Below are 15,661 nucleotides of genomic sequence, written 5' to 3'. Positions count from 1 at the left end.
CGGTCGCGTACAGCTGTTGAAAAATTGTCGTTGCCTCGTTGATGACATCGTACAAATTGTTGCCCGCACATTAACTACCCACAAGGGTTTCTAATTGATCAGTTTGTCTCATAATGCTATCAGGACACCACTGCGTCGCTACTGTGTTATTATAGCCGCTTCCCACTGTTTACTGAATGCGGCATCGCTCGGATTATAGCGGAAGTTTTAGGTTATTTTGTCAATTCTTCAGCTGAAGATTAATTGGTTTTTCAGCTGAGTTTTATTTGATTTTTCAGCCGGAGGTTCAGTTGAGTTTTTAAAACGCTTATAATTCAGATGTGTTGAACCCTGCTTCTCGTGCAGATTCTTTCCAGCGGGGGCCATCATCATTTACCTTACCGAAACCGCTCGCCTCTCGATAAACCCAACTGTTCTAGTCCCCCTTTGATCTGGTTTTCTTTTCGCTTCAGTAATGTTTATATCTGTGGTCATACTCCCTTGAGGCGAATGTTTCTTACGAGCTTACTTGTTGAAAAATAGTACCACTGTTTGCAATTCTGATTAAAAATATGGCAATTACTCATACGCAAACTTGTCTGCGATATCACCGATTTCTTCAGGGGCCTCTTTCTGCACGTTCTGCTGCCACAATTGGCTGAACTGATTTGATCCGGTGGAACCTCGGATTGCTTCAATGTTTCACAGAAGGCGCTGTTGTGTCAGCGTAAATACTCCGTTGTTGGCTTGATCAACAGGGAAAATGTTTGTTCGAATCTCGCGGTGACATCATCCCTCATTATCACATTGACTGACGCGATATTAATTGCTGCGTATAGCATCTCGCGCTGGGAAATATCGTAATATTGTTTGCCAGACACTCCTGCTCTAGTCGTTGTGTTATATTCATTATATTTACCAATGACATTTTATATTGCTGTGAATAACCAGACGTATGCTTTATGAATGCCTATTCGGTATCGTACTGGCGTCGATATCTATATAGAAACAAACCCTTGTGTTGTGGACTCGGCATGTGAAAAGAAAATTGTGAAACGGTTTTTGAAATCCATCTGTCCAGAACGCCATGTGGCATGAATGTTTCTAGGCGTGTCTAAGTCTATCCTGTTTACAACAAATAACATTGGAGTTGTCATGGATAACTTTGTGAATCTGGTGTATCACTGAGTGAGATAGAAAACGTCGGTGATTTTATGTTTACCCGCTGCTGGATCAGATTGTTTCTCAAGCATCACGTCGTCGTGCACGACCACAATGTTAACACTGCCATCCATGTCGTCGATCGCTGTATGGTCAGCCTCTTTGTGGGACTTTATAACACGCCTGGTCATATGCAGCTGGCACTATCAGGTATAACTTGTCCTATCGTTACGTTCACATAATGAGGTTTAACAACTGAATCTTATCGCAACTGGACGGCCCAATGATTATCGCACGCACACTGGATGCTTTTGTAGCTGAAAAGTCAACTACGTGAAACTTGTCGCTAGATAGTAAACGCTCTTCGCCCTTTGTCAATGAATTGTCTAATTGACTGCAGACATAGTGATTTAAAATACCAATACGTTGAAAATGTCTGCGTTGCAAGGGTTACACGGACGCAGTATATGCGTATGTATTCACGAAGAACAAAGCAAATAACGGAACGCAAAATCAAAGGTTTATGCGCGATGTGGCGAGCAAAAATATAAATGTATGTCCGGCGAGCGATCTCTTTGAGGTGTAGATATTGCTTCATCGTTGGGGAAGTGACTCTATCACCGCCAAAGGCAAAATAAACAGGAGAAAACATTTACCTGGATATAATTAATATTGCCTTCTGACTCGCCTGGGTATCAAACTAGATCCACGCGATGTTCCACTCGATGGAGATAATCTAGTCAACGATATAGACCGCATATGTTACCGACATGATCGTGCATACTGTAGTCGTAATTTAACTCTGCGACACATAGCTAATTGTTAGTTAATTGAAGAATTATATAACATTAGTTCACAAACAGCGCGTCAACGTCTTGCACGATGGTTAAAAACAATTGCAATTAGAGCAAAGTTAACGGTGGGAGGCAATTAATTAGGATATTAATAAATACTGGAGTGCTAGTATCTGGAGTTTGTGAACTTTAATAATGGAATCGTTTTATTAGTCCCAATAGCCATTGGAAAGGCACCAAGGTCAGTAAATTAACGGCACTCGTTGATAAATAAAAAGATGTATCTGATTGGTTGGCAGATTTATTTACTGACACAAAATACATTTCCAAATGGATGGTTTTTACGTCAGAACACCCAACAAAGTCCAGCAAGCTGATAATTTGTTTCTGCCAAACGACGTCAAATACAATGAAGCTGAACCGTAGACAACGAAAACGGCCACCAAGGTCACAGATACATTCATGCACACATACGAGAGTGGACCATTTGCTTGGCCAAGTCTGCTACATGTTTATCCAGGCCTAGAATTTAAACGTGTCGATGAAACGGATCACATCCATCAGAGACATGCTTATGTTCATCGCGATCGTGCTATCATTGAACGATTTAACCGTACGCTCGCGGAATGATTAGTTGGATATCAATATGCACATGAAATGTTGATGCAATGCATAGGTCCCAGTGCATGATCACGAGACTTCCTCCAAGACTTTCTGCGATCGTAGTTGCGTTGGACAATGATATTACGCGCACGATCGCGACGTAACCCGCCATGGCAAAACAAAACAAATAGTAACACCAGGATGGTGCTTTACCGTCACTGGTCCTTAACCAATATTCGGAGGAGCCAGACGCGTTGTAGTGGGATATCTGTATGCACACGGAGACCTAGAAGGTGGACAAAGAAGAGCTACTGATTTTATCTGGAGTTGGACCATGCATACGTTCTTTTATGCGATTTATTGCATTGAAGGTACAGCACGCGTGGGTTTGTGAGAGAAGATTTGCGGAGGATACACAGTTATCATTTCCGCGGGTCATGCGGAGGCAAGTTCGCAAATCACCTCAGGATGATGTTGCCACGACTAAGACCTCGTTGATTATCAATACGATCCACGATAATTTGTCTGGAATCGTCAGCTGGGTAATCCCACTGCATTTCGACGTTGCATAGCGCGCAATGATTGTTTTGTTCTTGCGCCAAGTCTGTGATTTAGTCTATAATGAGTGATATGACTGCGCTCGGTAAAACGTCGCTGCGTGTCATAATGACACATTGACTATATCGTTAAGTACATGATTGAGAGTTGTTTCATGTCTATAATATTTTTAATAATGATGGCTTCTGTCAAGATGTGTTTGTCAAGCATAAACCTTAATAAGACAATAGGAGCCCAAGACCTTTGGCCGCCTGCAACGCTCACTGGGACGGAATTTAAGCACACCAGGGTAACTATATGAACATCGGGGGAAAACTCAAAAATGTTCAGCAAATCAAGTTAGGCCAAAGTCTGGAAGTGGGCCATTTATTGAAACCATAGTAAGGTCATGTGTTGGATGACCAAAATGTTCAGAGTATGTTCACGCACTCACTCACCAAAGAATATTTGCGCTGAGTAAACTCAGCTATATCAACAGAAATAGTCCGTGTTCCAAAGACCGCCACGACCATACTCCACACAAGAGCGTTGGATATCCTAAAGAAAACCCTTGATGTTGATTTCCAGTTATATTTCCGGGCAAACTAAGAAACCACTGATGTTTCTGTTGATGAATTTCTTGCAACTCATCAACGGAAGTATATTCGTATAATTATCTTACCACTGAGATCATGTAATATGAGTAATAATTTTCGCTAACTTATTTGGTGTTTTAACATTTTTTGAAACACGTCAGTGTTATTTCGTGACTAGAAAAGTTTTTCGTATTGCTTTCGAAAATATATCTGGCTAACCACGGATTTATCTCTGTACATTAAAGGGTGTACTATCATGTAAAACTAGACGCACTTAATTATTTACAAAAGCATGAAGTCTGTAAACAGTGCTTACGGGAAATCAGGTTATATTTACACAAACGGTCTCAATAATCGGCCAAACCTGAAGGCGGTCCGTTTGACCAACATAGCATCTACGGAATAAAAATCTTTTATCATAATCTAAAACCATAGATTATTCATAGAAGCACGAGCTAATTTTGTTTATATTATTATTATATTTCAATTTTATAACTGTTCATTCAGTAAGACGTCATTACTGAAGTATGATTTAAATTGTCAAAAAACTAAAAATATATATTAAAAAACAAAAAGGAAATGAGGTGAAATAGATTTTTTTTTTAAAAATTAGGTGAAAAGGGAAATTTGCTCGAACGTTTGAAATTATTTTAATTGTGCAAGACAAAGAATCAAATATCGATACCAATTTTCCTCGGTGGTTTAAATTTTTTAGCAGTACAGGCTACAGTACAAGGAGGTAAACTAATAAATAACAGGCTGCTAAACTATCATTTTCTTAAGAAACGACAAAACAGTGTCTATGATTCGATATTTTATTATTATTTTATCTTCAGTTATTTTATCGTCAAAACACATTTCACCATACATATAAAAAATGCAATTTTAAAAAATCACTCCAATAAATAGGCAATTTAGACCTACATATTTGAATTCATTTTCCTATTGTTTGTATGCATTTTCAGGAAGGTGTTTGCTTTCTCACAAAATATCACCACATGTATTTATTGCTTACATTGCTTATTGTTTCTATTTTTTGTATTTTCTTCACTGTTTCCACTTAGTATTACCCTTGCCTGACCCTGCACCAGTCCATCCATCAATACGACTGGTAATATATGCTGTCTGAGACAAAGTAATCCCTTCAGTCAGTTTGCAGCAATTTCTTCAACATCATTTATTATTATAAAATTGACATAGATTTTCACACGATCACTTGCCTTCGCTCAAACTGACGGCGATTCGGGTTTATTTTCATAACTGCTATGTTTATGGTTTGGGGATTTGCTACTAAGAAGGTAAAAAAAAAGTTGATATTGAAAGAATAGGTAATGCACACATTCACTGAATTAATTCAGATGTTAACCAGATCAGAGGCACGCAGTTTTCCAGAATAACTTCTTTAGTACCTACAAAGAGATTTCGCCGAAGATGAATTAAAAAAAAATCCATAAGCAAAAAAAAAAACATTACTTGTAAAATATCATTTTCTCATACTAATTTTATCACGTAGTTTCGCAAACAACCTTTTCAGGAGTTACAGTTCAAATGTATAGGCATTTGCTGTTAAGACCAGATACGATCGCATGATGAAGGTAAAAAAATAATGAATAGCAGGTTTTCTATTTTCACTTTAGTTTGCTTTTCATATTCTGGAATTTAAAAAAAAAATCTATTTCATAATCTGCATCCGAAATAGCACGATCAGCCAAAACTTTTTTACCATTCTGCTAGGAACTCCTGAAAATTGGGAACTAATTTAAAGGCTTTAACGAAGTCATACATTTTGTCATAGCTTATATATTTAAAGCTAAAGTTAACAAGTGTTATGAAACTTTCTTAACTGCAATTGTGCTTCTATTAATATATCTAAACTGGGATGGACGTTAACTTTGGGGAAATGGACGTGAATCCTATTTGCCTTAAGTTGATTCTTCTTGTCCAAATTCATTTTAATTAATAAACATCTACGTAAACTTGCCCAATCGAACAAGTTGGATCTAAAAACATTTTTGTCCGAACTCAAGTTATGTTTGTCCAGGGCAATCGGACAAACGTCATTATCAGTAATTTCGAAATGATTTTTCGTCTCAAATTTTAGCTCTATTGATCATTGACCAGAAGAGATTATAGGAAGGGCACACCACGAAAATTACTAACATGGAAAATTAAGACGATGCTCAACTCGAAAATTACAGACAAATGCATCTGTGACAGATGGACACGCTGAAAAAAGTGCTGAAATAAAAAATGCACACACTGTTCCATAAAAGACAAGTATGCACAGAAAACTGAGAGACAGGTGCAACAGTCGACAACGCACGCGTTTGAAGATGGCAAACAAAGGCAAGAGAGGAACAAGTGGAAAATAACAAACACCTTTATACATGTATAAAGATATGAAATAAATTTTACTGTTCTAAGTTAAAAAAGATCACTGTAATAGCTGGCAACACTAACGTGATGATACAAAGGAAGGTATACTACTATGACTACTGGTATAACAACTAGTTACTTATACTACTAATACTACTAATAATAACAATAATTAATTTGGCGTGTATATGTATGTGTGTGATCTGGATTTTAACGTATCTTTAACAATGTTTCAGTCATATCACTACGATGTCTCCCGAGGGCAGATTATAGTGATGTCGAGCACTGGGGCTTTATCACATTATCTTGACACCAGGCCGACCAGTCCTAACACTAACTTCTTAATGCTGAGCTCCAAGCAAAGCAGCTGTTCGCACCATTGTTATAAGTCATTGGTACGACTCGGCCCGGGTTCGAACTTGCGACCTCCCGCATCCGTCGCGGACGCTCTAACCACTATTCCACCGGAGTAGTACGAATAAACTTGGAGTGAACACAATAACAACAAAGAACTAGGGCAGTAGAATCGTCACATAAATTTATACCACATGAAACAAGATAAAAAAAATAGTAACAATCTTGATAGGAAAAGCCAAATCTAAGAGCAAAAAATAGAAAATAAATGATTATGTTAAATAAGGGCTATTTTCTGCCCACTCTCCAAATGCCCTTATATGATGCATACTGTACACATGAAGTGGTTAACATTTATTTCCGACATCAGTTCTGTGTTCACGTGTCCGTTGCCATGGTTACAGGGTGTCAAAACACTATCAAAAAAGACATTTACTTCTCATAGATACTGTTTTACAATGAGCTAGCTATTCACTCAGTTTCAAATTTGCAATATGCTTAGTTTATTATTTAAGGGATTATAAATCTATATAAATATATTTTGTGTTTCTAAAACTATTTCAAAATGGTCCATCGTAGATAAAAATAGAATATCGAACTTACAAGTCAACTGGAAACTTTCTAAAATACGTTGACAAAAAGGTACTTAATCATACAATACAAAAACGTTTCCTCAGTAAAATATTGTTTAATATTACTGAATGATATTTACTATTATTGAATGTTTTAAATGATTGTTTGATATTATTGAATATGACTGTAAAGGATGCGTTAACAGGGGCCTGTAGATTCGCTTCTTCGCCAAATACATGGGTTTGTTACCTTCACTGGAAAGGACAAGTGTTCTTTATGTATTTATGTACTTTTATCCTTATATTTTCATGGCTATATAACACACACACTTCTGTGTTTCTATCTTGACAGAAAAAAATTAATTGTCTTCCACATCCCTTGAGGTAGCCTATAGTCAACTATAATCTACTTATAAACTGTATATTCATCCGTAAAGAATTAATATGGACATTAGTAAGAAAGAAAACAGTATAGATTCAGCACTTTTAATGAACTTCTAAAATATGTTTTTGAAGTAATGGCATTGGAGAATACAGGAACGAAACAGACTATAGGTATTGTACTCTCTAGACCTTTTGCATCTAGCATTAAACCAGCGTGGGAATACAGCATTACACTGACTGTATACAGTTGTCTGTGAAATGAGAAGAATATACACGTTTATAAAGAACATATACCTATAATGAACAAATGGGAACACAATCATTTTATTATTCGGTTTTCGCTATTTACCAGCACTTAGTCTGCAAAGATGGTGATTTTACATGCATGAATGCAACTTTCTAGGAATTTTGGGAACAAATTTGCACATAAACTTGGATGGAAAAAACGAGTCAAAGTAAGTATTTTTCTACCTTTTCATTGTTTAAAGTAACTATATATGACAATACTCTCTCTCTCTCTCTCTCTCTCTCTCTCTCTCTCTCTCTCCTCCTATGCACATGTAAGCCTATATTCAGTTCAAACTGGGGCCATCGATGGGGGCAATGAAGACATTCAACAACGTATAGAACATTTTAACGAATAAAATAACGTTATAAGAATATGTTTTTCATATATACCATTAAAGTAAAGCTAGTCATATTATTACATTAACTATCATAATTTGACAGAGGTTTCGAAGGCAAATTTTGTGCATAAATATTTTAAGTACTGTATACTATGCATTTATTCCGACATGCGAATATCTCGCCGTAAGGATTTCTGTATAACTTGAGGATCAGAGAAGTGTAAAAATGAAAATATAGGCAAACAAGAGACGACGAAGCATCTGATAAAAAAAAAATTACACTCACTAAACACATATTACCTAACGGTAGCAGTTAACCCAAATTAATAGCAAATTCTGGTGATTGTAACGTGCCCACTCATCCACCAACAATATGACCCAGGAGTGATGCACTCCTGCCGTCTGTACAGTTGAGATGAGCAACTGTTACTGTAACTGCCATTTTTTGTGCATTTTACTTTGTACCCCACTTAGAATCACTGGAAGGTGACCAGACAGGACTTGCAATGAGTGCAGTCATCAGAGAGAAAAAAAAGCATTAAAAATAAACTATTCAGGCCAACATGGACATAACAAGTCAAATTATTAAATAGTAAAAATATACCTTTCTGTATTCATTTGAATGTGGTATGTACAGTGCCAGATGACCCATTAAGCATACCAAACACACGCTTTAGGGCACCAGAAAAAAATTATAATAATTTTATCATGATAAAATTGAATGAATTATATATGACCATTTCGATCTGAATGTACGAGTATTTTGATTTGGAATGGTGGCATCACTGTAAATTTCCAGGTCTTTTTAGTTGTTCATATTTTTGTTTTAATTTCACAATTAGTAATTGGGGGTGGGCGTACTATGATATTTTCTATGCTGAGAGTCATGGATGGCCTTAATCTGGCAATTGTTATGTATTATCATTCTCTATTCCTGAATATCACAAAAAGATGCCATAATAATGGAAACATCATGATATGGATGACAATTAAAATTATAAAGAATTATCGTTTGTCATATAAACATAAAAGGAGCCAGATGACTACTGATGAAAGTAGTGGTCACTGTATAAAAATAAGTCATTTGATTCCCCATTGACACATTCACATTCTGGAATAGATGATGCATCCTTAAGATGACTAGTTAGTGATGCTTTCTTTGTCAACTCATCATTTAGCCATCTTTTGCAGCCAAGAAACCATAGGAAACATGATTTGTGGGCACAACACCCAACAACCCGAGCACCAACTTTGCAGGTACAATGTCATCCTTTGATGGAGTCCATGTAATATGTCAGCTTGTATTGGATCCACAGCGAATGGAGTTTATCTTTGGAGTGGCAAGACTGGATTTTTACATGTAACAGACGTGGAAAATATATGCATGCCATAACCTCATAGTACCCCTCCTCGGTGAGATGCTCATTTGTATACTTTGTAGCATGTTTGATTTGATAAATGCCCATAGTGAAGTCACGCAGGCAATCAACTGATATCCTGGATAATTCATTCAATTTCCAAGTGGATGCATCCATCTTGAAGTACGATTTGTGCCTATTCAGCAAGTTGTTCTCTTGAAACAGGATTTAAATCTTATTTGGTTACATGAATTGACTTGGTTTCAAGCCAACAAAGGTGGAAATAGTCATCATCGGATAAGGAAGAAGGAACATCGTTAAAGTTAAGATATGACTGTGTTTTAATTAGCTCACGCACATTTTATTAAAGTGATTTAATATATGTTTGTGTAATGTTTTCAAACTCATTTGGTGCAGCGATGGATCACAGGGATTCATTAGTGAAGTAGGATATTTCCAAATGGAATTTGCAACATCTACTATCTGACTTTATAAAAGTAATACACCCTGCACAAGACTGGTTTATGGCACATATTGGGACATTTTGAAGATGGTATTGATGCCCATATAGTTTTTGTTACATACAACAAAATGTCTGCGATCTTGCTCTCGATAGAGTCTGAAGCTGAATTGATCGTGGGCCTTTAATGGCAGCATTTGAAGTGTTTTCGACCATTATCTAAATTGTCTTATCTCATCAAGTCTCATATGTTGTGTGCTTTCCATACATTTGCAAGCATTAACTTTGGCAGTCATATTGGGTCTAGGCATGTAAACTGATTGTATGAACAGTATCTAAAAAGAAACAACTCGGCTTATTATGTATTAATTATCATAATTCTTGCTTACATCATACATTCTTGTGTCATCCATTATGCCATGTTACATCCCAATTTTTTATTTATTCAGAATTGTTTTGATCTGACTATATTGCATGATTGATGGTAGATGGACATTCTTTTAGTATTATTATTAATGTTGTTGATATTGTTATTATTCTTGGTAGTAGTAGTAGTAGTAGTATTTTTAATAGTAGTAGTAGTGATGGTAATGGTACTTATATTCAAGCAGGATGTCCTTTGAATAAAATATCGTCATCTGTAAATGGTATTATATGTATGATGTTCCGTTGTTATCATCAATAAATCAATACAGTTCTGAGGTTATCATTTAATGAAATAAAGAAAAATATGCCGTTTCTAGTGATGTCTGGGACTGGGGCATCATGCCGCAGACATTTAGCATAATGTCCCACCCAGTTACATTATCCTGACACCAGGCCGACCAGTTCTAACACTAACGTCTTAATGCTGAGCGCCAAGAGGTAGCTGTTAGTAACATTTTTAAAAGTCTTTGATATCAGTCGGCCGTCGATCGAACCCACGACCTCCCGCATCCGAAGCGGAAGGCGGATGTAGTAAGCAAGTTTAAAACTGTTATGCCAGTCTAAAACCGATTTTTCTTCATGTGGACGAGTGCACCTGAAAAAAGTGTTCAAATTTCAGTATGAAAAAATTTCATATAAATAAACTTGTATGAAAGTTGTACTATCTAAATATGGAAGAATAACTGCTGCACAACACTGGTTCCAATACCATTATTGTCTGATGCATACATGATTGTCCACCATTGTAATGTTCCATTTTAGATGAATAACATATTGATAAAAATGTTACCTTGCACAACATTAAAATAAAATGATTTTCAAACTGAGCATTATTTTTGTTGGCTTTGAAAACTGAACAGTTACTAATTTTATTTCAAACTTGTAAATTGACAGCTGTTGATATTATGGATGTTCATTCTTAAAAAGAAAGAAGAAAAAAGAAGAAAAAAAGGATGCTGTTTGTAACTGTTATTTCCATCTGGAAATTGACAGATTAATTTAAAGTTTACATGTACAGAATTACGCTGTAATAGTGAGAGAATTAAACGTAGCAAACGGTCTCGTGATGGAAATGAAGAAAAAACCCTGTTATTTATGCATAAAATAAATAATATATATGTATTTATCCTATTATTTACAGCATGCTTTTGAAAAAACTTGGCAACGTAAAACTACAATTCCATTTTAATGTTTACTCCACGTAGTCTTTGTTTACATATAGTTCCAAATGCCCCTTCAGCGCCTCTTTAAAAACTCGTGTTCCCAAGGCAATTTAGAAAGTATGGACAAAGAGAGAAATGAATGGATAACAATGTTTATAAAATAGCGGAATATTTATTATTCCCGGATTTTTTAATATATAATAATGAAGGAAATAATATAGCGCACTCTATAAATGCGTATCTATGCGATACTCAGGCAGCTACCGTGCAACAGGGAAAACAACGACAATGCTACACAGAAAAGTTCAAGAATCTTTTAGTTTTTAGTGATTAGCGCAAACGTGCTCACATCGTTAATACGAGAACCAAAAAGTTTTATCAAAATTATTCAATCAGTGTAAATACCTTTTTATGAGCAAGCCAGCGCTTAGATATTCTAGTTTAAAGTTGCTCCACTGTAGCATTTTCTCTTAAATTCCCCATACCAGACCATGTTCAAAGGTTATGTTTTGGTATGAAAAAGAAATGCATCTGCATATTTAATGCAGAACAGGGTGATTTATGCATCGAATAATACAATGTGACATAGAGTTGTGATATTTACATACATTTTTCTCCTCATAAAAACGGGGGTAAAAAATGACTCTTATTCAATATAGTCCTTTGCAAAAACAACGCTAAAGACAGTAAGTGCTTGCACAAAGTTAGAAGCGCTTCTAAAGACCGTTCATTCATTTATAGTTACTGGTCAAGTAATTACTTTATGTTAATAGAGGCTATTTAACTATCAATTATATATGACATTAATGAAGTTGATTGAATTTCCATCTGAACCGGATAGATCTATTTTATCAATTTGCCGACTCAATGTCTTTTTAGACCCTTTCACACGGTCTCTTTTCAAAAACCAGAAGAAAAAATTTAAAACGAAAACTAGTTCACTGCATGCACCTAACTTAACTATTTCTACTTGTAAACAAACAGAACAAATAATATTCAAAAATGTCTTCTGTTTCCCCAAGTTTGTTTAACTGATGATAGTTGAAATACAGATTAAAATGTTTTAAAGTCCTAGCTATATCCATGCACGAACGGCTGATGAAACACCTGGACACTATAATTCCAAAAGTGAGTACAGATGTAAAACTGATCTTTGATATTACATTTATGTCTACATGGTCGAATTAAAGATGGAACAAATGAAGCCGTTATTTAAACGTCCTCTTGTATAGGGATATTTTTCTAATACATAGATGTAAACAGTTTATCTTTTTGCATTGTTGTGATGGTAATAATGGAAAAGGAACGCCATCTTGCATTCAACTAACAGCCCACTTATAAGATCAGTTAATTATTTAGCTGGAAATTCACAGTACCTTGTAAATGTTTTTGTATGGCACATGCAAATATTGTTTTAAACAGTTTTTCGACCTCAAGGTCGTGTCCTATGTAAAACCTGCTTAGAAAGAATATATGAGTAGGATTGTCGAATGCAGTTACGGTGTATAGGCATGTATGTACATGTTTGGCTGTTACTAAATACCTAGTCAAATTTTAAAGGAAGAGAAAGTGTAGCGATATCTGATTGACACTCTTGTATTTGTAGACCGATTGGTGTTTGGTGTGTCCACATATGGTGTTACGTCACTACTGCATTTGTAATCAGATTGGTGATTGGTGTGTCTCTATATGGTATTTTGTTGCAATGAGACCTCGTTTTAAATGTACTCTACTGACACAAAATACAAGCGCGCGCACACACACACTCGTATCTAGCTAGGTAGCTAGCTAGATACGAGTGTGTGTGTGTGTGTGTGTGCGCGCTTGTATTTTGTGTCAGTAGAGTACATTCAAAACGAGGTCTCATTGCAACAAAACACCAAGTTATCGCCATCTCTCTCTCTCTCTCTCTCTCTCTCTCTCTCTCTATATATATATATATATATATATATATATATATATATATATATATATATGACAAGGTAGATGAGTACATATGTAATCCTTCTTATGTTTATAGGTCCGCTGCATGTTTAAGCAGACAGGTTTGAAATCACCGCGGCTGGAGGCATACAAGAAGAAATGCCTGTTGTCAGAAAGTTGTCCCTGAAATGTTTCGTCGTCATATTGTTTGTTTCCTTTTGTGGGGTTTTATTATATGTGTATAACCAACCTCTGTACAGTTATGCAATTATTCACTTATTTGATTCCAGTGTTAATTCAAAGAATCATGCGGTCTTTGATGATCTCGAGTTATACCTTCGAATGGGAAGTAAATTTCTGAATCAGTATGACAATTTTCTACTCCCTAGCTTGCGATACTTTTGGCCTGGAAATGTATCTATCGTGGTCGTTCTTGATGAAGAAAGTGCAACGGATAAAGAACTTGGGAAAACATTATCAGGGCGATATCCCTATCCACGTGTGGAATATCAGAGCCCAATTGACCCAAGTATTTACCATTCGCGTGGGCACGAGAGAATGCAGAGAGATTTCGTCTATCCGGAGGACAAAATTAAGAAAACATATGTCGGCTATATCGACACTGATACCTTATTCGTAACTAGAGTGATACCAGAACTCTTGTTTGAAGAAGGAAAGCCTGTTGTCATTGGAAACTATGGAAAAGAGGAAACAAAGTGGTGGAGCGATGCGGCGCTACCGACTGCATCCATGTTCAAATCAAAGGAAGTCATGAAAGGCATGGCTTATTTTCATGTCATAATGAAAGTCTCTCACATTGTTGATCTCAGAAAATACATTGAAAAGCTTCATAATAAGACGTTTGATGAAGTATATAAAATGTCTTCAGGCTGGGCTTTCTCCCAATTCAGCGTCATGTGTCAGTACATATGGACATTCCACAGAGACGAGTACAAGTTCTATTTTCATCTGCGTTCATATAACAACGGTACCTGGCATGGGGAGGGTAACTCCGTCGGACGGCAGCCTTATGAATTCTACCAAACTAATGTGACTGCGGAGCAAAAGGTACCAAAGCCAAGGTCATCCGTGCATTATCGTTACCATGGATACGAATGGAAAAATCCTGACACTTTACGAAATATTATCAAAACCGGCATTTGCTTTTCCGGTGGCTTCGACATTTGTCCTGATAAATGCAAACACCTAAATCGGAGTGCTCTTCAGAAAGAACTTTATTATTTCGAATGGAATGATTGGTCATGGGACAAACGGTGCCTTGATGAACAAAGGAAGCACTATGAATCAGTAGCCAAACAAAGTAATGGTGAGACAGTGAAGGCCTTACAAGCAGGGTGCGCTGAAGTTGACTCATTAACAGTTAAGGTCTGACTTAAAGCTATACATGCAAATATACTTCCTTACTCTGATTATGCCAATAATAAAAATGGCAATTGCCATGAAAATGTTTTGTACGATTACTTTGTATAGTATATAGAGAATCAAATGAGCACAATGCCTCTATATCCAGTGCATAGCTATTGCTTTACAATGTTTACTGTAAATTTGGTAATGATAGGTTAAGATAGTATTGATTGATTGATATAACATTTCTCCTGCAAAATCTACACAGTCTATGATTTTTGTTGTGTTTGTTTTGTTTTGTTTTTAATCTGAACCCAACTTCAGACCACGCCATCAGTGAGCATATTGTTAGACAAATGATGGATTTTAAAGTTGGTCCTACGGCAGAATGCCAATTGAAACAATCTAGTTTTAGTTATACAGAAAATATTAAAAAATCTATTCGAAACAAAACGGAAGAAAGAGGTCCTTTTGACAGTGTCTGCATGATTAATTTCTTTGAAAATGTATCCTAGGATGCCTTATCGAAAATGGTATTTCGTCCACAGCATCACTTCCTTGCTTGTCTACCACACCGTGAAATTAATACCACTGAGGCTCCAGCGTATCTGATAGCGACTTTACTCAAGGAGTCAATTACTGTCGAGATATGTATCATATCTGAGTGTAAAATATCCTCGCACCTTTTATTTGTCAGGATTTTGTGTATTGGTCATGTCGAACGTATGCTGATAAGAAGGCCTTACTTTCATAGCCAAGATAATTGCATGAATTAATGTGTAGGTAATAAACCACGTGGTGTTTTGATTGATATCTAAAACGATATCATGTGCATTAACAGTTTTCAATAAAATTAACAAATATCCTACACACACACACCCTCCATACACACATAGTAATGGTGGCACGTCAGTTAAAGATTCCTATAGTTACAAAAAAGGGAAGGGTCATTTGAGTTAGGTCTTCAATAGAAAAAGTCTTAAA

At 36.2% G+C, this 15,661-nt stretch overlaps 1 protein-coding gene across 3 annotated transcripts in view; it reads left to right on the top strand.

Annotated features, from left to right (window-relative positions):
- The window catches only part of LOC149799569 (uncharacterized), a 22,478-nt gene extending 7,522 nt beyond the window's left edge, over window positions 1-14,956 (top strand). For 2 of the 3 annotated variants that reach the window (XM_089958905.1, XM_089958903.1), the window contains one exon: window positions 13,410-14,956. In XM_089958905.1, the coding sequence (XP_089815031.1) occupies window positions 13,472-14,704 (1,233 nt within the window). In that variant the 5' untranslated portion in view covers window positions 13,410-13,471 and the 3' untranslated portion in view covers window positions 14,705-14,956. Of the gene's footprint in view, window positions 1-5,483; window positions 7,812-9,173; window positions 9,396-13,409 lie in introns of those variants that run through there. The other variant, XM_089958904.1, reaches the window with a different exon arrangement.
- The last annotated feature ends 705 nt before the right edge of the window (window positions 14,957-15,661 follow it).

This window comes from Sinohyriopsis cumingii, chromosome 5 (genome assembly GCF_028554795.1).
Source record: "Sinohyriopsis cumingii isolate HCF-2022 chromosome 5, ASM2855479v2, whole genome shotgun sequence".
In the NCBI taxonomy this organism is placed as follows: Eukaryota; Metazoa; Mollusca; class Bivalvia; order Unionida; family Unionidae; genus Sinohyriopsis; species Sinohyriopsis cumingii.
This window is presented reverse-complemented; position numbering and strand designations above follow the sequence as displayed.